General features: G+C 48.3%; 1 protein-coding gene across 8 annotated transcripts in view; it reads left to right on the forward strand.

Moving 5' to 3' along the window:
* Nucleotides 1-22,908, forward strand: part of rbfox2 (RNA binding fox-1 homolog 2) — a 29,173-nt gene that overhangs the window by 4,670 nt on the left and 1,595 nt on the right. The window contains exons 2-11 of one of the 8 annotated variants that reach the window (XM_029122235.2): nt 4,003-4,053; nt 11,568-11,777; nt 11,973-12,137; nt 12,441-12,494; nt 12,643-12,735; nt 17,618-17,708; nt 17,995-18,078; nt 18,421-18,586; nt 19,082-19,124; nt 19,742-19,778. In XM_029122235.2, coding sequence (XP_028978068.1) covers nt 4,003-4,053; nt 11,568-11,777; nt 11,973-12,137; nt 12,441-12,494; nt 12,643-12,735; nt 17,618-17,708; nt 17,995-18,078; nt 18,421-18,586; nt 19,082-19,124; nt 19,742-19,762 — 978 coding nt within the window. In that variant the 3' untranslated portion in view covers nt 19,763-19,778. Of the gene's footprint in view, nt 1-4,002; nt 4,054-5,720; nt 6,105-11,567; nt 11,778-11,972; nt 12,138-12,440; nt 12,495-12,642; nt 12,736-17,617; nt 17,709-17,994; nt 18,079-18,420; nt 18,587-19,081; nt 19,125-19,741; nt 19,779-22,908 lie in introns of those variants that run through there. The other 7 variants (XM_029122233.2, XM_029122231.2, XM_029122232.2 and 4 more) reach the window with 7 other exon arrangements.

Consider the following 22,908-nt stretch of genomic DNA (forward strand, 5'->3'; position numbering starts at 1 on the left):
GCGGCCCCCAGGGTGCCTCAGCGAGATGTGCCAAAGACACATTTGGAATTCACACATGCAGGTCATACACCTCCGTTTGAAATGGAATAAAATTAAGCGTCCACCTAACTATTATCACCCCCCCCCCCCCCCCCCCCCCCCCCCAAAATTCACGTAATGCGTGAATGACCACGTGTCCGTGTGCACACATCACATCCTGGACGTTTTCCTAGGGCGCCAGATCTGATCGTACCAGGGATTAACGCAATCCTCGGAACTGGCGAGGTGAGTGAGGAGCTTGGACTGTTGCAAGGAACTGAGCTGCTATTCAAAGTGAAACACACACACTCCTACCCACACACACCGTGCCCTTTTCAACCCATACCTGTTTTTAGGGGGTTTCAACTCAATCAGGCCCTATTTCATTCCCCCCCCCCCCCCCCCCACACACACACATACAAACACCCCATCTGTTGACTTCAAGTCCTCTTGCTACGTCCTCTTGATTACTCCACCACCCAATCTGTTCCTCCCCCTACCTCTCCATTCATCCCCCTTCCACTCTGTTCCTCCCCCTACCTCTCCATTCGTCCCCCTTCCCCTCTGTTCCTCCCCCTACAGTTTGTCCTGCTGATGTGCGTGTGAGATATACATATATATATTACATATATACATATATAGTATATACATAAAGGCTCTCAAAAGTATTCACCCCCATTTGGACCTTTTCACATTATGCCAAGACATCAAATCAAAGTTAATGTTATTAGGGTTTTTCCCATAAAACCATAATTAGAAAAAACGAAATGCTGTGTAGGGTATTCACCCCTGTTAGACAATATTTGGTAGCGACACCTTTGGCAGCAAATACGACCATTATCCCCTTTGGATAAGAATAACCGGTCCTCCACTGGCTTTGCACACCTGGACGGAGCGATTTTTGCCCATTCCTCTGTGGTCAAATCTCTTAAGCTCTGTCAAGTTGGATGAGGACCTTTTAATGAACAGCAAATTTTCAATTATTTTCACATTCTCAATTGGATTAAAACTCAGGCTTTGACCTGGCCGCTCTGGTACTCCGTTGTGGCTTTGGCCTTATGTTGGGGCTCATTGTCCTGTTGAATACAGATGGATATTGTCCTAGGTCTCCTGCGAATATGTCCTTTTTGGCCTCTTCCAACCCAATGATCTTCTTACACCTCAATGTCTCCCACATGCCTTCTTGCAAACTCTAGACTAGACGTTTTATTCAACATTGGCTTTCTTTTTGCCATTATGTCAATTCTTCTGAAGCACCCAGGCTGTTGTTGTAGTGTGCAGTGACACCCAGCTCAGCCATGGAAGACTGTTACTCTTTCAGAGTTGCCATAGGCCTCTTGGTGGCCTCTCTAACTAGTGCCCTTCATGCCCAAAAACTCCATTTCTGAGGACGGCCTGTTCTAGACAGATTCACAGTTCTGCCGTATTCTCTCCATGTCTTAATAATGGACCTCACTGTGGCCTGGGGGATATGAAATGTCCCTAATTGGTGTTTTTGAAGAGCCTTATCCTGGACTTGCTTTGAATGTTCCTTCGTCTTCATAATGTAGTTTTTGTTAGGAATTGTACAAACCAATTGCAGGACCTTCCAGAGACAGTTGTACTTAGCCTGAAATCATCTCAAACACCTTGATTGCACACAGTCCGTTCCACTAATTACGTGACTATAGACAAGTGGTTGCCCAGCTGCTCGCTCAGGAGTGTTAGAGCAAAGGGGGTGAATACTTATGCAGTTATTTTCAGTTTAATATTTGTAATTCATTTCGATCTATTTGCGGTTTTTATTTTTTACTTTGACCTTAGTGAGTCTTTGAGTTGATCAGCAACAAAATCTGAATACTTTTGAGAGCTGCTGTAGGGTGATTTTGAGTGTTTGATTACAGCAAGCCCCTGTGTGTGTGTGTGTGTGTGTGTGTGTGTGTGTGTGTGTGTGTGTGTGTGTGTGTGTGTGTGTGTGTGTGTGTGTGTGTGTGTGTGTGTGTGTGTGTGTGTGTGTGTGTGTGTGTGTGTGTGTGTGTGTGTGTGTGTGTGTGTGTGTGTGTGTGATAGCGTGCACACGAGTGACACACAATGTTCGGACAGCTCTCCCCTCCCCCTCTCATCGCTGCTCCTTAAAGAAATTAAGCGCATGACTCTGCTTATGTATGACTCACTGTCTCTCTGTCCTCACGGGCGTCCACAACGGCTGCCCATTCCCTTCATAGTGCACTACGTTTTAACAGAGTAGCAGTCCTTTGTAGGGAATAGGGTTCATTTGGGACCCAGACCTTGTCTCCTGTGGGCTGTTTCTTGGACTCCATGGGCCCTTTCCCTTTTTTCTATTTGTCTAGCACGGTTCCTCCCTCATTTTCTAGCCCGGGTTCCTCCCTTTTTTTCCGCTCCTCCCCCATTTTCATCCCTTCGTTCTTCTGGGTCACCCTCCCTTTGAGCCTTTCCACAGATATTTATTCCAGATGTGTTTTTTGGTCTCGTTCCGGCCCTTCCCCCCCATCCTCTTTCAACATAATTATCCCATTTTGCGGTGCCCCTTAAAAATGTGCCTGCATTTGACTAGTATGATCGAATATCAGTCCTCATAGCTACGACACAGTTCAGGGAGTTTACCCTCCATTTCAAATAGATGTTTATACTTTATTCATGTTAGGCAGGCTTCTAAAAAGCAATAAATAATTTACCGTTGCCTCCCAAGTCTGCACTCCCTAAGTATGTTTTTGGCTTTCTAGAAGATTGACTTGAATTGCAGTGTACGTGTGCAGCAACTCTCCAACGCTACTTTGTACTTTTTAAATTCTATTCAAGATCCGGTCTTGTTGACACCGCCGGCGGCCGAAGGTAGATGGCTCCAGTTCTGTTCGTGGAGGCTCACGCTTTGATGCGCGCGGAGCAAAGTGTTCCCCCTGGAGACAGTGCAGAAAAGGGACATTGGTTCCAGATGAAAGGGAGATGAGTGGGGAGAGGGCCGGGCGGGGGGGGGGGGGGGGGGGGTCATAAGAGACTAGGGGCTGATGTTTTTATGTAGCGACACGACAGAGGACACAGCCAAGCCAATATATTTTAACCCCCCCCCCCCCCGCAAACCTAGCGCGCAGCAGTTGTCGTCAGGGAAGCACATTGTGGGTTTTAATGGGACACATTTCCATGAATGCCCGGCGTGTGGTGTTACGCGTGTGAACGAAGCGTGTTACAAGTGCTTCTTTTTAATAATATTCTGTCACGGCTTGATTAACATTGAGCAACCCATCCTCAACTGGACGGGGGTGGAAGAGCCAGTTAGGGGCACTAGGCAGTGACACGTGCTCACCGACTGTTTGGTAGTTAGCCTAAATCTTCCTGTTGAGTCCCTCTGTGTTCCCACCGCTGCCAATTATAATGTGGCAGAGATATGAGATGACACTGGCAGCGTCGGGGGCACATGATGTGAGGGAGGCACTATTCTCCCTGACACCTGTGACCTATTTTTGATTTAGGATCTGTTGGTAGACAATCTCTCTCTCTCTCTCTCTCTCTCTCTTTCTCCCCCCTCGTTCTCTCCCTCCCTCTCTCATTCCCCTTCCTGACATCTGTCCTAACGTGCACACAATAGGACTACTGGTGTGAAAGGGGACGAGAAAGAGGAAACACCAGGAGTTTGAGTGGAGTAGACGAAGGCGTGCTGTAAGGCCCAGGCTGAGTTAATTTGATTAGGGTGGCCATTAATGTAACAATTAACTGGAACACTGAATGCACGGGGAGGAAGGGATGATCCGCTTGGCAGGGATGATCAGCTGGCAGGGATGAATAACTGGAAGCAATGGTCAACATTAGGGAAGGTTGGACTGGAAGAGAATTAGATTATAGGACTGAAACCCCTTTAACGGTTCAAACTTCGATGTGTGGTTTAAAACAAATGATGTTTGAGTAGTTGGGGACCTTTTGTGTTTTATGCTGGATGAAGTAGATTGGTTTGTTGTTCATGTTTTTAATGTCTGCTCTCTTCTTTTTCAGAACAATGACCCCTTGACCTGTGGATACCATGGATACCCTCCTCACAGTCAAGTAAGCCTATGGTCTATAAATAACATCACTGAATATGTATGAGAAATTTGCATATTATTATATATTTCAATCAATGTCCTCCAATGTCCACTTTTATATATAGACACAAAATACTAAGCTCTTTAAACCACAAGGTGGTGATGTAGATTGGAATGTGGAAAGCTGACAGTTTCACGTAACCTTCCTTGTAACCTGCTTCCATTATCTCTGTCAATGTGGCTTTACATGGTAATTGTTCTCCTTTAGCTTCATTTTGCTCTCCAATATGCCCTTAGGTAGCCCTCAGATATGTGAAGAATTTCTATGTAACTCAATACCCAGATGTGAAGATGAATATGGCTCGCTTGCTGGCCAGGTAGCCTTTATAAGATAGATAATGGCTAACTGCTGGCTGGCCAAGTAGCCTTTATAAGATAGATATGGCTAACTGCTGGCTGGCCAAGTAGCCTTCAAAAGATAGATATGGCTAACTGCTTGCTGGCCAAGTAGCCTTCACAAGTAGCGTTCCCTTCGCTCAATGTCCGACACAAATGGTGGCGTTGACTTTCACAGCACATTAACTGACCTACACAGCCCATACATTAATAACGTAATCTACAGGTCTTCGGTGTGTGTGTGTGTGTGTGTGTGTGTGTGTGTGTGTGTGTGTGTGTGGCAGCATGTGCACCGTATGTCCAGTGCATTTACTTGGCCGTGCTAATGGCTGATTGTGTTATTAGGCGGTTTAGTTGGTGTTGTTAATCCTCAGATCATCCTCCATTCATCCTCGATTCTCTTTCCGTAATCCCCTCATCCCCGTCCCTCTCTCCACGGTTGCCGCTGACAATCGCTGACGGCCATTTCCACTCGGGTGACAATATATGCGCGGAATCGAGGCGTCCACGAAATGTTCTCCGGGTTCCGCGGCCTCCGCGTCTACATGCATATCTGCGTGACATGACAAGCGTGACCTTGGCTGCTGGGGCGACGGCGTGCATACAACAGCACGGGCAGCCCTCGCGTTCACCCGCGCCGCCTAGCGTGGGAGTGACAGCTCGGGGAGCACGAATGTTAGGTAGCCATGCACTGAAAAGAAACGCTGTCGTTGTTTTTTTTTTTCATTCGTCAGTGTCCACGCTTAAAGAAGCGCTGTGTGTGTGTGTTTGGGGGGGGTGTTCGAGTAAGTCTGTCACGAAGCCCTCCCCCCAACGACCAAGTGCTAAACAGTCACTTACGAGGGGACAAGGGGACGATTGCCGATCAAAGGCTGTGTGTGGGGGGGGGGGGCTCTTTGTCACGCAGGGGACTGGAGAGAGTCTGAGGAAAACAGTCTGGAGGGATACCAGCTTCTGTTCACTCTTTCTCTCCCTGCGTGCAGTCTCCCTCCTTCTGCTGTCTCTCCAAGCAGCCCCAGTTTAACTCACCTACATGGACAGAAAGAGAACAGGGGGAGGGAGATACTGCGACACAGACAGAGTAGGAAAGGGAGAGAGAGAGAGAGAGAGAGAGAGAGAGAGTGTGTGAGTAATGTAGGGGAGGGGAAAGTTTGCAGGTGTGACAGAGCACGGCAGAAGGTGGAGTGGTGGAGAGGGGCAGATGAGGAGGAGGGGGAGGAGGGTTGGTGGAGAGGGGCAGATGAGGAGGAGGAGGGGGAGGAGGGGGAGGAGGGGTGGTGGAGCGTCAGGCTATCTGGGTGAGAGGGGGCGGAGGAGGAGAGCAGAGGGAGATGAGCAGTAAGCAGGCAAGGGCAAAGCAGCGAAACAGAAGGCAGGGGGAAGAGGGAAAGAAAAGCACGAGAGGGAGAGAGAGTGAGAGAGAGAGCGAGAGAGAGAGAGAAAAGAGGAGTGGGGCGTGTGACAGGGACAGAGAGGAGGAGGAGGTGGGGAGGTGGAGATTGGCAGGGTATACGGAGCAAGCAAGGGAAGAGAGAGGGAGATTTTGAATCTGTGAGGATAGGCGGATAGACAGGAGAGAGGGAGCTGGAGAAGAGGAGGAGAGGGAGGTGAAACCGGATATTTTCGAGTTTTTGCACAAATACGATGATGGGGCTGTACTATCCTTCCGTGCTGTCGGTGAGTTCCTGTCTTGAAATGCCCTCCCGCTCTGCATGGCTTGTTCGGCTGTGTTTTCCGTTGCTATTTATAAATTGCAGACAATTAAATTACATAAACCGGGTTTGCCAGTTCTTTTGCGGATATTCTTAATTCGGTGCAACTGACAAGTGCGCCGACTGTCAAGCATGATACCTTGTACATTAGCGGTGCTGTAGTGGGATTGTTTGGCGCACGGCTTTTCGCCCAATCATCAGTCAGAAGCTTTGGTAAATAGGAAATAAACACTGGCGGAGCGTGGAGCACGCGGAGAGGGACGGGCACGGGAGCCGTTTAAAGACTTCATATTGTTTAATGATTTGCGTGCGTTTTCTGTTGTAATGTCACGGCATCATTACGGTTGCTCTTGGGCTTCTTGTATTAACACAGGCTACATTTCTGATTTGGTAGCAAAATGAAGCATGCATATGGCGTGATCACCTGGCCTCTACACACGTGTGTATATTGCCTTGGTGGACGTCCCTGGTGTGCTCCATTGATTCGTGTAGAGTGGATGTAGAAATATTTCGGAGAGCAGGGAAACGGTGCGTGGGTGAAAGATGCTATTTATTGGATGACCAGTAACCGGTAACCGAGGCAGCGGTGAGCTCCAGGCGTGTTTGACCATAGGACAGGGAGTCGAGACGTGAGAGGGAGGTAAAGGCGTTCTTTTTTTTTTTCCTGCCTTGCAGCTGTCTCTATACATCCCCCCTATGGGAATGAAAGGGGCAGGTGCCCCAAGAACAGTTGTTCTTTCTCGGTTTCCTCTCACCCAACAACCCCCTCTCTAATCTTTCTGACCCAGACGCATGCACATTGTTGTCAGTGGTGACTCGCGTGTGTGTGTGTGTGTGTGTGTGTGTGTGTGTTTGTGTGTGTGTGTGTGTCATATCATAATATTTCAGTGACTCAGTGGTCCTGTGTGTGTGTTCCACCTGTGTCTGTCTGACTGCCCTGCGCTTGTGCTTTCCACCTGTCTGTCTGCGCTGCTTCATGTGTTTCCACCTGTCTGTCTGACTTCCACACTACCTGGGTTCTGTCTGTCTGTCCCGCTCCATGCGTTCCAGGTGTGTGTGTGTGTGTGTGTGTGTGTGTGTGTGTGTGTGTGTGTGTGTGTGTGTGTGTGTGTGTGTGTGTGTGTGTGTGTGTGTGTGTGTGTGTGTGTGTGTGTGTGTGTGTGTGTGTGTGTGTGTGTGTGTGTGTGTGTGTGTGTGTGTGTGTGTGTGTGTGTGTGTGTGTGTGTGTGTGTGTGTGTGTGTGTGTGTGTGTGTGTGTGTGTGTGTGTGTGTGTGTCTGCCCGGCGCTCTACTCGACCCAGCCTGTGTCTGCGTGTACACTTTCAGCTGCACCTTGGAATCCTGCTCTCTTTACAGTTTGACCTCTTTTCCCTCCTCCCTCTGCCTCTCCCTGGGGCCTTAGCAGCTGTTATCTCAATGTTTTTTCTTTTTCCTTTAAGAGCCCCAGAAAGAGGGGGATGGGGACGGCAGAGGGAGAGAAGAGAAAAGGAGAGCAGGGGAATGGGAATTGATTTAAAAGGTGACAGACTGCCGCCCCTGGTTTTTTTTTTTGGCGGAGAGGACGGCAAGGGTCCCGGTTGTTTCAAAAGGATTGGTTACTTCCAAATAGACTGACAGAGTGATATAGGAGGTGGACGACTGTGGCCATATTATAGACTCTGAGCTGTCTCATGGGTCACCGGATGAAGCTAGTTTGTTGTGTGATGCAACAGGAACGCTGGAACGCTGACTCGGCAGTTCTCTGAATTCCAATGTTGCCATTCCCATTAACTGGAAAGCACTGTGCAAACTAAATTACGGCTTTTGCTTATTATGCGCTTTTAGGGCATAGCTGTTTGTGCTAACCGGGCTAACCTAGCAGTGAGAGCAAGAGGGGGAGAAAAGAGAGAAATATTTGCAGAGCCCCACCCAGGTGTGTGCCCTAAGGCCTGGGAGAGACTCCTAATCTATTCCACCGCACACACGTGGTATTAGCGTACCTGTGTGGAGCAACGCTTTATAAAACAACTACCCTGTCTGGATCCTAACCCTAAAACTAACCCAAAGCATAACACTGAAACCCCAAATCCTAAATATGAATAGAAATCCAAACCTGAAGCCTATAATGTTCTTTTTTTTTTTTGTTGGTGAGATCTCGCCAAATGTCCTCACTTTTCCAAATTGTCCATGGTTTACATATGGACATCTGGTCCTCTCAAGTATAGTAAAAGGTCTTGTGTGGTGTGTGTGTGTTTGTGTGGGGGGGGGGCGTGTGTGGGCGTGGGTGGGCGTGCATGTGCGTGCACTCTCGTGGTGAACTGTAGAGGTCAGAAGCTTAATAGCTTTCAGATATTGCATTTCTTCATATGTCTACAGTGCTAGTACTAGACTGTTTTTATTCTGCTCCATTTCTTGAAAAGGTTTTCTTTTTGTCTTGTTGCTATGACAGTCCGAGTCACTTATATAGTGAAGCGTAAAGTGTCACTAGGAAGTGTAACAACATGAACCACACACGATGTTACGGGCTTCAAATATTGTAATAATGGATCAAATTGATGCTGAAAAAGCTTTTACTATTGGATCGCGGAAATGGTGTACCCATGGTCAATTCAGAACGCTCATTAGCATTCGCTCTATGGCGGCACTAAACGGATTTGCTGTCGAAAAACCAATGATGCACTTCCCAAACGAGAGCGGTTTCTGAAATGGGCATGCCTGGCTCCCCGCTGCTGACAAGCGTGGCGTTGTTGGCCGTACCGCGATGATCCCTGTGTGCACGTGAACATGTCGGACATGGCAAAGCCGTGTTCCTGTCAGAATACCGTTCGCTCCCTCTCATTCTGAACCAGGTTAACCCGTTTCGCAGCCAAGGCGGTGTAGTTGAAGAGGAGGGACGTAATGCATCTGGTCAACGCACTTGCGTGCATCTGTTTGTGTGCTCACCTGCATGTGCGTGTGCGTGTGTGTGTGTGTTTGTAAAGTTAAGCAGTATTGACTGACAGATCCTGTCAACCAACGTCTGTTTTGAATGTGCACCTTTTATGAAGTCGCACTGGAGCCTGACGGATCATTAAAACAGGAGGGATGACTGTGTGTGTGTGTGTGTGTGTGTGTGTGTGTGTGTGATTAGTTCTGGGGAGGGGTCTGGGGTATGCATGCAAGGCCCTACAAGGAAATGGATGTGGGGGGTTGGAGTGGGAGGGGCTTTATGACAAGCGGACATGTTACCCTACAAGGAGATGGGGTAGTAGAGGAGTGGGAGGAGTTTAAGGCCCAGCCAGTGTTCTGTTGCTATGAGGCTGCCTGGCAGCGAGGTTGATTGACACACTGGGGGGGATGGGGTGAGGGGGGGATGCAAGGGTCCCGTCTGGATTTTATGAAGCGTAAAAAAAGAAGGGGGGAGAGGAGGGGGACGACAGGGAGAACAGCAGCGGAGAGAGGGGGAGGAGATTAGGGAAGTGTGGGGGGGGGGGGGCTTTGGTGGATGGAATTATTTAACAAAAAGGGGGAGTGGTTTATTTTGCCCACGAACTCATAGATAAAAACGTGAGAGAAAAACACAGCTGGTAAACTTGCCAAGAATGTATAGTCAATGTTTCTGTGTGTGCGCGTGTGCGCATGCTTGTGCTTGGACTGCGGCGCTGTACTCTGTAAACCCCCTGCATTGTCTGCCCTTCTGGACTGCCTATAGAATACCACTTGGCTGGGCACCACTGTCCTGTACCATGCGTCTGTGGCATAATGCCGTCCACCCATTAGGCAAGAGAACCCTGAGAAGTCATTATTCATGTGAAATGGCCTAGATCTCTGGCTCGGTTAGCGCTTAGCCGCGCCGCGGTCTCACCCGCACGCAACATGCACACAAACACGCACGCGGTGACACTGCCGCAGTCAGTCAGAGCAGTGCGGATTCTGACATCCTCAGACTCTCCAGCTAGCCGGCGCTAACTGACCCGAAAGTAAGTCAGATGCTGCTTCTGAATCACAGGCTCTGCTGAACTGCTTACACAACCACACACACAAACACAGGAAGATGCTGTACGTGTGCGTACACACACACACACACACACACATGCGCATACATGCTCTCACGTACACATAGTCCTTCCCTTTCCATCCATTCCTCTATTTCATCCCCATTGCTCATTCCTCTTTGCTGAATCTCTGTGTGTCTCTCTCTCTCTCTCTCTCTCTCTCTCTGCATCTCTCTCTCTCTCTGCATCTCTCTCTCTCTCTCTGCATCTCTCTCTCTCTCTCTCTGCGTCTCTCTCTGTCTCTCCTATAGTTTATTTGTCTAATCCACCAGGCACCTTCCAGGCAGTCAGCATCCCATAACAAAGCCGACCCACTAACCACTGGATGTAAGTCCTGTTGACATGGATGGTGTCCCAAATGCCATCCGCTTCCCCGAAGTAGCACACTATGTCTGTCAGGTCAGAAGGGGTCCTGATTTAAAGTAGGCAACTACAGAGACCGCAGGATGCCATGAAGCCAAATGATAAAGTTCAGCGTTGCCCTGCGTTTCTCAATATTTGAGCATTTGTTTTGTCCCGGGGGCCGATCAGCTGTACCAAGCGTATTGAGTAGTGAAGGACATGATGTGTCGAGGGCCTTGGGGGCTGGGATGACTTTGTTGTGGATATTTTGTTTGACAGAATCAAAAGGTGCGTCCTCAGCTGGTCACAGGTGCAAGGTACAGAAAGTTTAGGGGCTGAGACAGATGGCCAGCGCGCGTGCGCGCTCACACACACACACACACACACACACACACACACACACACACACACACTGTTTCTTGTCCTATGCTCCCTCTGGGATGGGGATGTGTGGTATCACACAGCAGGAGAGAGCCCTCCACCCCCACCCCATGCCTTTTCTGTCAGCCTGCACCTCTCCCGTTCTCCCCCCCCCCCGTCTCGGTCTCTTCTCTGTCAGCGCTGTTACCATGTAAGGTAGCGATACCCCTCTGACAGAGCGCTAGGAATTCTCGGTTGTGTGTCTGTGTTTACCAGAGTATTTGGGGTGGTTGTGGATTAGAAGACAGACGGCCTCCAACAGTCGCCCATTGTGAGCGTTTAGGCGCGCGGGCATTTGCTCGTCGTCGTCGTCATGTGTGTGTATGTGTGTGTGTGTGTGTGTGTGTGTGTCGGTGGGAGCGTCAGTTGTTCGCCATCTATTGTGCTGCTGACCCTTAATAATAGATGGACCTGTAGTGAATATTTAATGGTGCACACACACACACACACACACACACACACACACACCGGCTGTAAGGGAAACATGATATCCGTGCCCTGTAGTTCTGAACCTCTTAGGGAAGTGGACTTACCTTGTCCTAGCGATGTTTCCTCTGGCGTGTTCCCTGTGCGGGTGAAGGCGTTTGATGGAGCAACGCCAGCCGCTCACTTAAGACCACTCACCTCTCCCCCCCCACCCCACCCCCCCCTAGGGCTCTCAGGATGCGGCGGGTGGCCAAGAGGGGCTGGTCCCCCCACCTTTCTCAGCCTTCCCCCCTCCTCCCCCTCCGCCTCCGCAGAACGGCTTGGCCCTGGAGTACGGGGCCAGTCTGTATGCGGCGGGGGGCACGCAGGGGTCGGTGGAGTCCGGACCGGCTGGCCCTAACCCCCCGACCAGCGCCCCCAACAGCTTGAACACCCAAGTGAGTGTCTGGCCCTTTGAGCTGTTCATATGCCGGGGGGGGGAGTTGGGTTCATGCTGTGAATGGCCCGAATTAAACCTTTACTAAACCCCCCCTGCTTATTTTGTCTCTCTCTCTCTGTCGCTCTTTCCCTTTTATTTTTTATTTTTTTTACACCTCTCTGCGTTTCTCTCTCTCTCTTCCTCTTGCCCTCAGCAGTCAGATGTGACCTCACAGATTGACGGCCAGTTAGTTGCAACAGGAGGGGGTAGCGGCGGGGGGTCCATTGGGGACGACTCAGAGAAGGGGACCCCCAAACGCCTCCACGTCTCCAACATCCCCTTCCGCTTCCGAGACCCCGACCTCCGGCAGATGTTTGGGGTATGAGACCTATTGCCCCTTCTGCTAAAATGTAGCGTAGAGGATTAGCTTGGGATTTAAGGGGCAATCTGGGGTCTGGTACGTACGTTCTTTTTAAACCAGTGTTTTAGTGTCTAGCAGAAGAAATGGGAAGAGAAGACTGGGGAATAGACAGCATGACGAAGTGCACAATCAATGTTTGTTTATTGTCCTGTACGATACTGACGCCTTGTGTTCAGTTGTTGAATGGCATTTTTTAACGCAGTGGCTTGCAGTGAAATGGGTTTGACCCCGCCCCCCTCCCTTTTTATTTTGTTCCCGCAGCAATTTGGAAAGATTCTTGACGTGGAGATCATATTCAACGAGAGAGGATCAAAGGTAGGACCTGGGCACGCCGAAATGAATACACCTTTCACACTTTGAGTTGCTTTTACATGCTGCTCGGCACGGCGTAGGCATATTTTTTGGCAGATTTCTTAATCTCCGTCCACCTTATCTTTCCATGCCCTGCCCGTTTCCTCTCCAGGGTTTTGGCTTTGTGACGTTCGAGACCAGTGCCGACGCGGAGAAAGCCAGATCCTCTCTCCACGGCACTCTGGTGGAAGGACGCAAGGTTGAGGTAATTGACCCCCCCACCCCCCCCCCCCCCCACCCCCGAGAACGGCGGCCATAAATGTTCTCACCATGTCCCATGTTCAGCCGTGAGAATGAGATCCGGATGCTGGTCTGTTTCTAATGGTTCCGGGAAGTCCGGTGTTCCAACCCCCCCCCCCCCCCCCACACCCTCCCCCCACCCCCACCGGCTTTGTTGTAGCATGGTCCAGTGGTCCCGCAGAGGAATGTCAGCACTCACAAAGTTTCGGTTTACGTCACTTCCTGATTTGTTCTCTGTCCATTTCACACTTCTCGATCTTCAGCTCCGTGGGTCTGCCTGGATTGCGAAGCATGCTGGCGACCAGGACGGTGTGCCAACGATGTTGTGCTTGACACCCTTTGACACACCGAGTATCAGAACACTGCTTACGATGTTGCATGCTATCAATCATCACCATCAACTGCAAAATCAGACGACAGGGCCGTTTTGGTGTTCAGTTGCGTTAGCTGTTTTCCTAAGGGGGGGGGGGGGGATTCTCCCACTCTCTCTCTGCCTTGTTTTGTTCTTTCCGAACAACCATGCCTGCTCTTGTTTCACGGGAGGATTTTGCATGGGCCGCAGTTTTCCGGGAAGACGACAGTTCCCGGGGACCCCCTCTTGTGCCTCTGGCGTCCGTACTCCTGTGTGCTCCGCCATGAGCCGGTGCGCCTGGCTGCCGTAGTGGACGTTGCCGTGTGTCGATGTCGCTGCATGCGGTTGGACTCGGTGGGGTGCGGGGCAGTATTGGAATGGGACTGCCCTTCGCTGTGTGTTTTCCGTGATGTGTTTCAGTCTGCTTTTCGGATTGGGTCTAGATTCCGGGTCTGCTTTAGAACTTCTTCCATAAAGGCGATCTTACACTAATGACCTCCCAGGCACCTCATTGCCATCACTTACAACCCCCCCCCCCCCCCCCCCCCCCCCCCCCCCCCCCCCCCCCCCCCCCCCCCCCAAGAGTAGTTCCCGAATACGAATGGAATGACCATGATTCCTCTCCGTGCCTGTCAGCATGACTTGGGAGGTCCTGGAGGAGACCTCATGCACCTGCTGGCTTCTGTTTTTTTATGTCCATATTATTTTGAGCTCTACTGCATGCTCTCAAGTGTCGGCCACTCTATTCTCTGTTGTGTGGATGTGGGTGAGGAAGTGGGCGTTTGAGAGAGAGAGAGAGAGAGAGAGAGAGAGGGAGAGATGATGTGAGTGTGTGTGTGTGATGATACAGCTGTACTCTGTTGTCTTAGCCCCCCCCCCCCTTTTTTTTTTCTGTTCAGCTCACTCTCTCTCTCCCACTCTCTCTTTCTCACTCTCTCTCACTCTTTCTCTCTCTTTCTCTCTGACCACTATCTTTCATTTCATGCCAGTCAGTCTGTCTTCCCTTGTTGGTGCCTCATCACCCACTCTTTTTCTCTTCATTCTCCTTTTTTAAGTGTTTCCGCCAAGTAGTGTTTTATTGAATGTTATGAGGTTTACGTGCTTCTGAGCGGGGACTTTTCCCTGACTGACTCATAGGCTACTGGATCCTTAACACCCCCACCCCTTCCGAGTCCCCACCCCCCATGTGTGAGTCTGTTTCTACTTTCTCATGTAGTGACTATTTATAGCACAGCACATCAATAGAGGTCAGCTTTATGTCACACAGCGACCAATCGCCTGTGACTGTTGTTGACTCATGACCCCATGACATCACTTCCTCAGGGTGGGGATGGTGGCTTTTTTTCATTACCTCGTTGGCTGTGTTTTTTTTTGTTTTGGTTCCTCATTTCTTATTATATATATATATATATATATTATTTTTTTCTATTTCCCCCCTGATGATTTCTGTGTTGTTGTTGTCAGTCTCCACGGTAACCGCTCGCGTGTCCTCACGCCGTTCCCCCAGCAATGGTAAGTTGTGTACACATGGCATCGTCTTTGAATGACCCCCCCCCCCCCCCCCCCCATCTGCCAAATAAAGTTAAAGTGCACCCTTACACAAAAAAGAAAAAAAACACAATGATAGACTACTTGACCCGGCTGGGGTTCGATTGAAAGGGTCCGATTGGCTAATCCTGTGACTGATTGTGGAGCTGGCAAATAAAATGCTGACTGTGAGATTAGCAAGCCAATGGCATTGACCGCATGGCCTACCAGCCTCCTAATGTAATGTTAAGATAACCTGATATAAAATGCATCCGCAAGCGCAACTATGATTCCCACTCTGTGCATTATTTCCAATCACCACTCTTAACTGCATTCAATCATACGTATAGCTCTTACCTGCTGCATGGTTGATTATGTCTCCTGTGTGTATGTATCCTGTAGAACTACTGTCATCTCACGTTATAACCGTCTTTAAAAAAAGAAAGTCCTTGGCTTTGAATCGGTAGTGTGTGTTTTCGTAGCCTAGTGGATTGGCATGCTCAAGCATGATAGGCTGTGCGTCGGACTGTAGATCTTCAAGTCCGTCTTTTCACCCAGACAGTTCGAATGGTGCACTGGCTGTCGTTGTTACCGTGGCGGTGAGGGCGGAAATTAGTCGACCCCTTCTCACAAATGTGTCATTTCAAAATGTTTTTTCTACAAGCTTAGTCGAATGTTAGTGACGTACAGGTAATGATCAAAATAAAGGAAACACTTTAGTGAATGTGGGAACAGTTCACACAGGAGTGTAGGTCCCCGAGTGTGTGTGATTGGCTTGGGTGCAGATCGGGCTGAATTGGTTTTTGCCGATGGCGGCCGTCTTTCTCACCCCAATTTCAGTCAGGTACCTCAGCCGTAAGACCGGCATGCTCTGCCCCGTCTTTTCAGTTTTCTTCATCACCGTTCTTCAGATTCAGGCATAGGCCAAGGCAAGCGTCTGAGTTGTTGAGTGCTTCTTCTCAGCCTCCGAAACCAAACGGTAACCTAGATAGTCAAAGACGTAGATTGGGTGTTTGATAAATAGTTTTCCGAACAGATAACGTGTGAAGTGTCATTATTTTTTTTCCGACCCTATGAGTGTGGATTTTTTTTTCCCGTGGGGAAGGAAAATGGACTTTGGGCACCTGGAGATGAATGGGCTTTCCAACTGCTCAACTCTGCTCTCATACTCGTCTACTCATTCGGCAGGTGCTTTCACACAGATGTGTTTCATTAAGCAGTTAAGTGTTGTGCATATAAATGTTGGGAAGTGTTCCCCACGAAGTTCTCAGTAAATCGGACAGATGATAGTCAGGCCATGTTTAACAGGAGCTTCATGTTTACTGAGCTTACGGGACATTTTTGAGCAGCACCTGGGAAATTATTTTCTGCCCCTTTCAGCGATATACTTAGTTATAGAGTTTTGTGTGGACGAATGGTGTCCCGTGCCTCCAAGACCCCCAGGCACTTGTGTAATCTCTTCTTATCTGCTTCAGAGCTGTTCTGATGGCTTATGGTGGCCCAACAACGTAGTTAAATGGTGTTTCCTTTATTTTGGTTGTTGGCTCTACATGTTTAGTCATTTCAGCGTAGTGACCTAAAACTTACCGGCATGTCAGCATACCGGCAACCCATGGAAACCTGTGGGGTGTAGCTATAAAAAAACATTCATTCCGATTCTTAATCAGGTTTTTATATTATTTGATGTTGTGTGGCCAAACGCTCTGTTTTCATGAGATGTCCTATTCCTTTTCTGAGTAGTGGTTTTGTTTTGGACGGTGTGTGATGGTGGTGTCTGCTTTTAGGTCTTTTTAGTGTGTGACACTGATTTGCAATGCCTGGCAGTGTTTCACGGTCATGGTTTGATTGTTGTTTTTTAGGAATGACATTTGCATCCCCCCATCGTATATCTCTTTATCTAATTATTATTTGATTATATTTTCTCTCTCTTACTGTTCATGTAATAGAGCTCATATAGGCAAACGGTCAAAGATGTTTTCTGTGTGTTTTGTTTGTTAAGCATCTTGGTATTCGTTTCTTTGTTCATGGGGGAAAAAGGATTGCACATGTGGATGATTTCTTTTCACTTTCTCTCTCCCTTCATTATTTGTGTGTTCCAACGTCTTTAAATGTGGACTGGCTATTCTTCCTGCATCCCTCTCTCTTCTCTCTCTCTCTCTCTCTCTCCCTCCCCCTCTCTTTGTATGATGTGTATGACTTGATTGGGAGGGCTGCCAGAATGTTTTTGATTGGTCTATTTGCTACATCTGACGCTTGCTGATTGGCTGGTTTTTGCTCACCTCTGGTCATGTGATGCGCTCTTGATTGATTGGCTGCGTTTAATCTGTGTATGACCTCAAGTAATGAAACGTTGTGCATCGTGTTCCAGAGAAGCTTACTTCCCCTCTTCTCCCCCTCTTTTTAAGGTAGCATTGCCTGGAATAGCCTTGGATTTCTTTTGAATGCCTTCATCTGAAATGTTTTGATTTATTTATTTGTGTGCGTCTGGTCAAATGATTGTACGTTTGTGAAGCTGCCTGTCAATACTCACAAAGTCCTTTTTTTTTCCCCTTCAAAAGAAACACGCACGTATCAATCAAATATTGTCACTGCACATCGCATCAGATGAGGCGATGAAGCCCTCACTTTGTAAACAAACCCGGTCACTCACACTCGTACGACAGTCACTTAAGCGGATGTACTTAAATAATGTTTGAATGTATGCTGCGTAGTCATTGCAGTTCATTTGAGTTGTACATGAATAAGCTCTGCACTTAAGTTGTGTAAAATAGTGGAACGTTTATAAAGTATTTGTAGTCATTTGCATTTCCAGTATGTGAATCCCTCTCTGTTGTAGTTTGAATTTGTCTCGCTGTCCATTCTGCGTGGTCGGGCTACAGACGTCAAACACGCCGTGCATGTTTCTACCCTGGTCTGGTGTGATCACATGTCATGTTGCCATAACCTTTGACCCCTCTCTGACATCCAGGTCAACAATGCCACTGCCAGGGTGATGACCAATAAGAAGATGGTCACCCCGTATTCAAACGGAGGAGAGGGGCTTGCCGCTCTACCTTATGGTAAAGCTGCTGCTGTTGTTTTTATTTCTGAATATCTTCTAAACCTTTCAGCTTGAATCCCTGGCTATGTTAACTTATTGTGCAGTTCCTTGCAGTAAGTTGTGGTGGATGTCTGCTTGAGTATTGGGGCAGTAATTCATGGGTCGTTGGGTTAAAATGAGCTGAGCTGAGCTGAATTGGTGTGGAAAATAAATGTGCAGTTCAGGCATTGAGCCTAGGCCCTTAAAACTAACTTGTTCTGTATTTCTCTCCACCTTGATCTTCCGTTACCTCAACCTTTCAACAGGTCTACTGAACTCGACTTCCCCGGCTGCTGGGTGGAAGTTGAGTCCAATGGTTGGAGCCATGTACAGTCCTGAGCTCTATACTGGTGAGATGCTAGCAGAGATGCTACCATTGTTAGCCTAATTGCATCAGTACAGTGGAGATGTTAGCAGAGATGCTACCATAGTTAGCCTAATTGCATCAGTACTGTGGAGATGTTAGCAGAGATGCTACCATCGTTAGCCTGCCTGCATCATTACAGTGGCGATGTTAGCAAAGACGCTTTCATGACCATTTCATCATGATATGGGGGGGGGGGCGCCCTATTGCATGACGCTAACTCAAGCCATTTATAATCGGCCCACGGTGGAGATTCCGGTTTCAACAATGAAAATGACCCGTTTCCTGTCTTCTGTAGTCTAACTGTCTGTTGTTTTGCCCCTCTCTGATTTCTCTGGCCTGTCCCTCACAGTCCCGGGCTTCCCCTACCCCGCTGCCCAGGCAGCCCAGGCGGCCGCCACCTTTCGGGGCGCCCACCTCCGGGGTCGTGGCCGGCCGGTCTACAGCGCTGTCAGGGCAGCTGTTCCCCAGCCCGCCATCCCTGCGTACCCGGGGTTGGTGTTCATTATTATTATTATTATTATTCACTGTTTTACACGCACTATTCTGCTGCATGGTGTGATATAACAGATCCACTTTAATTGATTGCATTAGTTTTGTGTTGCACTGAAATACCATTTCCTTGTTGCCGTGTCGGTTTTCTGCGGTAGTATTGCTGCCAGTTAGTGTATATATATAGCGCTGGTTAGTGGCCTGCTTGTGCAGCAAATCCAGCCATTCGCGCTGGTTTTGGCCCGATGAGGGAATTGGTATTTTATCTTGCATGTTGCACGCGTGTGTATATTAATCTCTCAAACCCCTTTTCTCTCCTCTCTTCTCTCTTTTCACACTCCCTTACCTTTCTCCCGGTGCTTTTTCGGTGACTCCTCCTCCCGACTCGTGTCTATTCACCGCACCCCTCCACCCTCATCCACCACCTGTCCTCATCCGTCACCCGTCCTCCTCCACCACCTGTCCCCTGTCCATCCCCCTCCTCCTCCCTCTCTCAGCGTGATGTATCAGGACGGCTTTTACGGTGCGGCAGACATCTATGTGAGTATACTTCTCCCTTTCTCTCTCTCTCACTCACTCACCCCTCCCACCCCTCCCTGTCTGCCAGTATTTCTGAGTGTGTGTGTGCGCGTGCGCCTGGGTGTGCGCGTGTGCATAGAGCTGTGTATACGTGGGTGATATAGCAAACTTTACAACAGAACGCACACGTTTTGTCACATCGTTACTTTCTTACGAGATATACATCGATAGTAACTGCAACACAGGCGCCCATTCGTTCTGAGTGACTCATCTCAACTGAAGGGAGGGCGCGAATAAAACATCCCACTGAAGGGAGGGCGTGAATAAAACATCCCACTGAAGGGAGGGCGCGAATAAAACATCCCACTGAAGGGAGGGCGTGAATAAAACATCCCACTGAAGGGAGGGCGCTGAATAAAACATCCCACTGAAGGGAGGGCGCGCATAAAAAAATCCCACTGTCTAGCACACATCCTTTTCAAAGTTCTATACATTCATGAATAGACCGCTCTATGCCTATTTTGACCCCCGTGCTTGCCAGCCTGCCTGCGTGTGATGTGTGCGTGCGTGCGTGCGTGCGTGTGGGTGCGTGTGTGTGTTATCAGGTTGACCATAGCTGTTCTTTGTTCTCTCTGTAGAATAGTGTTTCAGGACATTAGTGGCAGTTGGCCCCAGGTAGGGTCCCACCACTACGTCACTGTGTGAACAGCCATCCTCTCTGTTACAATGACTGACTGACTGTTAATGCCGTTTTATTGACCATCCCAGATTGAAATGCCTCCGTTTCCGTTTCTGCTACTAACTCACTGGATTCTGACATGGGTGGAGTTGCGGAAGGGGGGAGAAGCTCTGATAACATTAATGACAGTATTACCTTTAGGTGAATAAGTAATACACACTGAACAAAATTATAAACGCGACACTTTTGTTTTTGCCCCCCATTTATCATTTTAGAGTGGCCTTTTATTGTGGCCAGCCTAAGGCTCACCTGTGCAATAATCATGCTGTCTTATCAACATCTTGATATGCCACACCTGTAAGGTGGATGGATTATCTCAGCAAAGGAGAAGTGCCCACTAACACAGATTTAGAATGATTTGTGAAATTTTTTTGAGAGAAATAGGCCTTTTGTGTACATAGAGAAAGTCTTAAATCTTTGAGATCAGCTCATGATAAATGGGGGCAAAAACAAAAGTGTTGCGTTTATAATTTTGTTCAGGGTATAACATACATGACAGTATTGCTTTTTGGTGAATAAGAAATAAATAATATGAATGACGGTATTACCAATCGATGAATTAGAAATATATAACATTAATGACAGTGGGGAGAACAAGTATTTGATACACTGCTGATTTTGCAGGTTTTCCTACTTACAAAGCATGTAGAGGTCTGTAATTTTTATAATTGGTACACTTCAACAAAAATCCAGAAAGTCACATTGTATGATTTTTAAATAATTAATTTGCATTTTATTGCATGACATAAGTATTTGATCACCTACCAACCAGTAACAATTCCGGCTCTCACAGACCTGTTAGTTTTTCTTTAAGAAGCCGTCCTGTTCTCCACTCTTTACCTGTATTAACTGCACCTGTTTGAACTCGTTACCTGTATAAAAGACACCTGTCCACACACTCAGACTCCAACCTCTCCACAATGGCCAAGACCAGAGAGCTGTGTAAGGACATCAGGGATAAAATTGTAGACCTGCACAAGGCTGGGATGGGCTACAGGACAATAGGCAAGCAGCTTGGTGAGAAGGCAACAACTGTTGGCGCAATTATTAGAAAAATGGAAGAAGTTCAAGATGACGGTCAATCTCCCTCGGTCTGGGGCTTCATGCAAGATCTCACCTCATGGGGCATCAATGATCATGAGGAAGGTGAGGGTTTAGCCCAGAACTACACGGCAGGACCTGGTCAATGACCTGAAGAGAGCTGGGACCACGGTCTCAAAGAAAACCATTAGTTACACACTACGCCGTCATGGATTAAAATCCTGCAGCGCACGCAAGGTCCCCGTGCTCAAGCCAGCGCATGTCCAGGCCCGTCTGAAGTTTGCCAATGACCATCTGGATGATCCAGAGGAGGAATGGGAGAAGGTCATGTGGTCTGATGAGACAAAAAAAGAGCTTTTTGGTCTAAACTCCACTCACCGTGTTTGGAGGAAGAAGACTGATAACTACAACCCCAAGAACACCATCCCAACCGTGAAGCATGGAGGTGGAAACATCATTCTTTGGGGATGCTTTTCTGCAAAGGGGACAGGACGACTGCACCGTCTTGAGGGTAGGATGGATGGGGCCATGTATCGCAAGATCTTGGCCAACAACCTCCTTCCCTCAGTAAGAGCATTGAAGATGGGTTGTGGCTGGGTCTTCCAGCATGACAACGACCTGAAACACACAGCCAGAGCAACAAAGGAGTGAGAAGCATCTCAAGGTCCTGGAGTGGCCTAGTCAGTCTCCAGACCTGAACCCAATAGAAAATCTTTGGAGGGAGCTGAAAGTCTGTATTGCCCAGCGACAGCCCCGAAACCTGAAGGATCTGGAGACGGTCTGTATGGAGGAGTGGGCCAAAATCCCTGCTGCACTGTGTGCAAACCTGGTCAAGAACTACAGGAGACGTACAATCTCTGTAATTGCAAACAAATGTTTCTGTACCAAATATTAAGTTCTGCTTTTCTGATGTATCAATTACTTATGTCATGCAATAAAATGCAAATGAATTACTTAAAAATCATACAATGTGATTTTCTGTATTTTTTAGATTCCGTCACTCACAGTTGAAGTGTACCTATGATAAAAATGACAGACTTCCACATGCTTTGTAAGTGGGGAAAACCTGCAGAATCGGCAGTGTATCAAATACTTGTTCTCCCCACTGTAAATTGGAAGCATATAACAAGATTTTAAAGTATTTCTATTAGATGAATTAGAAATATATAACGCTAAAAAAAGTATAACTTTTAGATGATTTAGTAATATTTAACATGATGGATATAGGTTTTTTTCGTTTTGTAGTTTGTTTTCACAGTGCCTACGCAGGCTTTTTAAAGGCTTCATAACAGCTAAACCCGAATGAGTGGCATTTTGCCCAAACGGTTACGGCTGGCGTACTATGTGCATTGAGGGTAGGCTGAAGATGCCCTCAAGGAAGGCGAAGATTAATTCTGACAAGTCACTTTGACCCCTTCCCGGTATCTCCCTTAAATCTGTTTCACCTGTGGCATGCTAACGAAATCAATGTCAGCATGCAGACACACTCACACCCCTCCCCCCCTCTTCCTCCTCTCCTTTCTTCTCCTCCCTTCATCCCTTCTCTTCACTTTTACCCCTTCCCCTGTGTATATCCCCTCCACGTACACACACACACACGTACACAATAGCAACCGTGTGTTTCTGAATGCTGGGACTCTGTCCTGCACTCATCCGTAGGGTAGAATGCAGTGGTGTGTTCCCTAGGAGACGGCCTTCCCTGTTTTGTGATTGGTATGCATGCTGTCCGGCGTCACTGATTGGTTGTGGCCACATTGAGTGTGTTTGTGTCCGCTCCCCTTAATCGGATTGGCCGACTTGTCCCCTGTGTGTTCTCCGTTGACCTGTCCGTCGCGGGACGTCAAAAGAATAACGTCCGCAGTCGTCTGTTCGCTAGCTGTGTTTTCATTTGATAGGGGGGGGGGGGTTCGCATCTGAGGTCATGCGCGCACTCTTCTCTCTCTCTCTCACTCTACCCCCCCCCCCCACCCCCCACCCCCCCATCGCTGACTGTCTCTCCCTCCATGTCAAACAAGGAGTGAACTA

Source organism: Esox lucius, chromosome 9, assembly GCF_011004845.1.
Source record: "Esox lucius isolate fEsoLuc1 chromosome 9, fEsoLuc1.pri, whole genome shotgun sequence".
Taxonomy (NCBI): domain Eukaryota; kingdom Metazoa; phylum Chordata; class Actinopteri; order Esociformes; family Esocidae; genus Esox; species Esox lucius.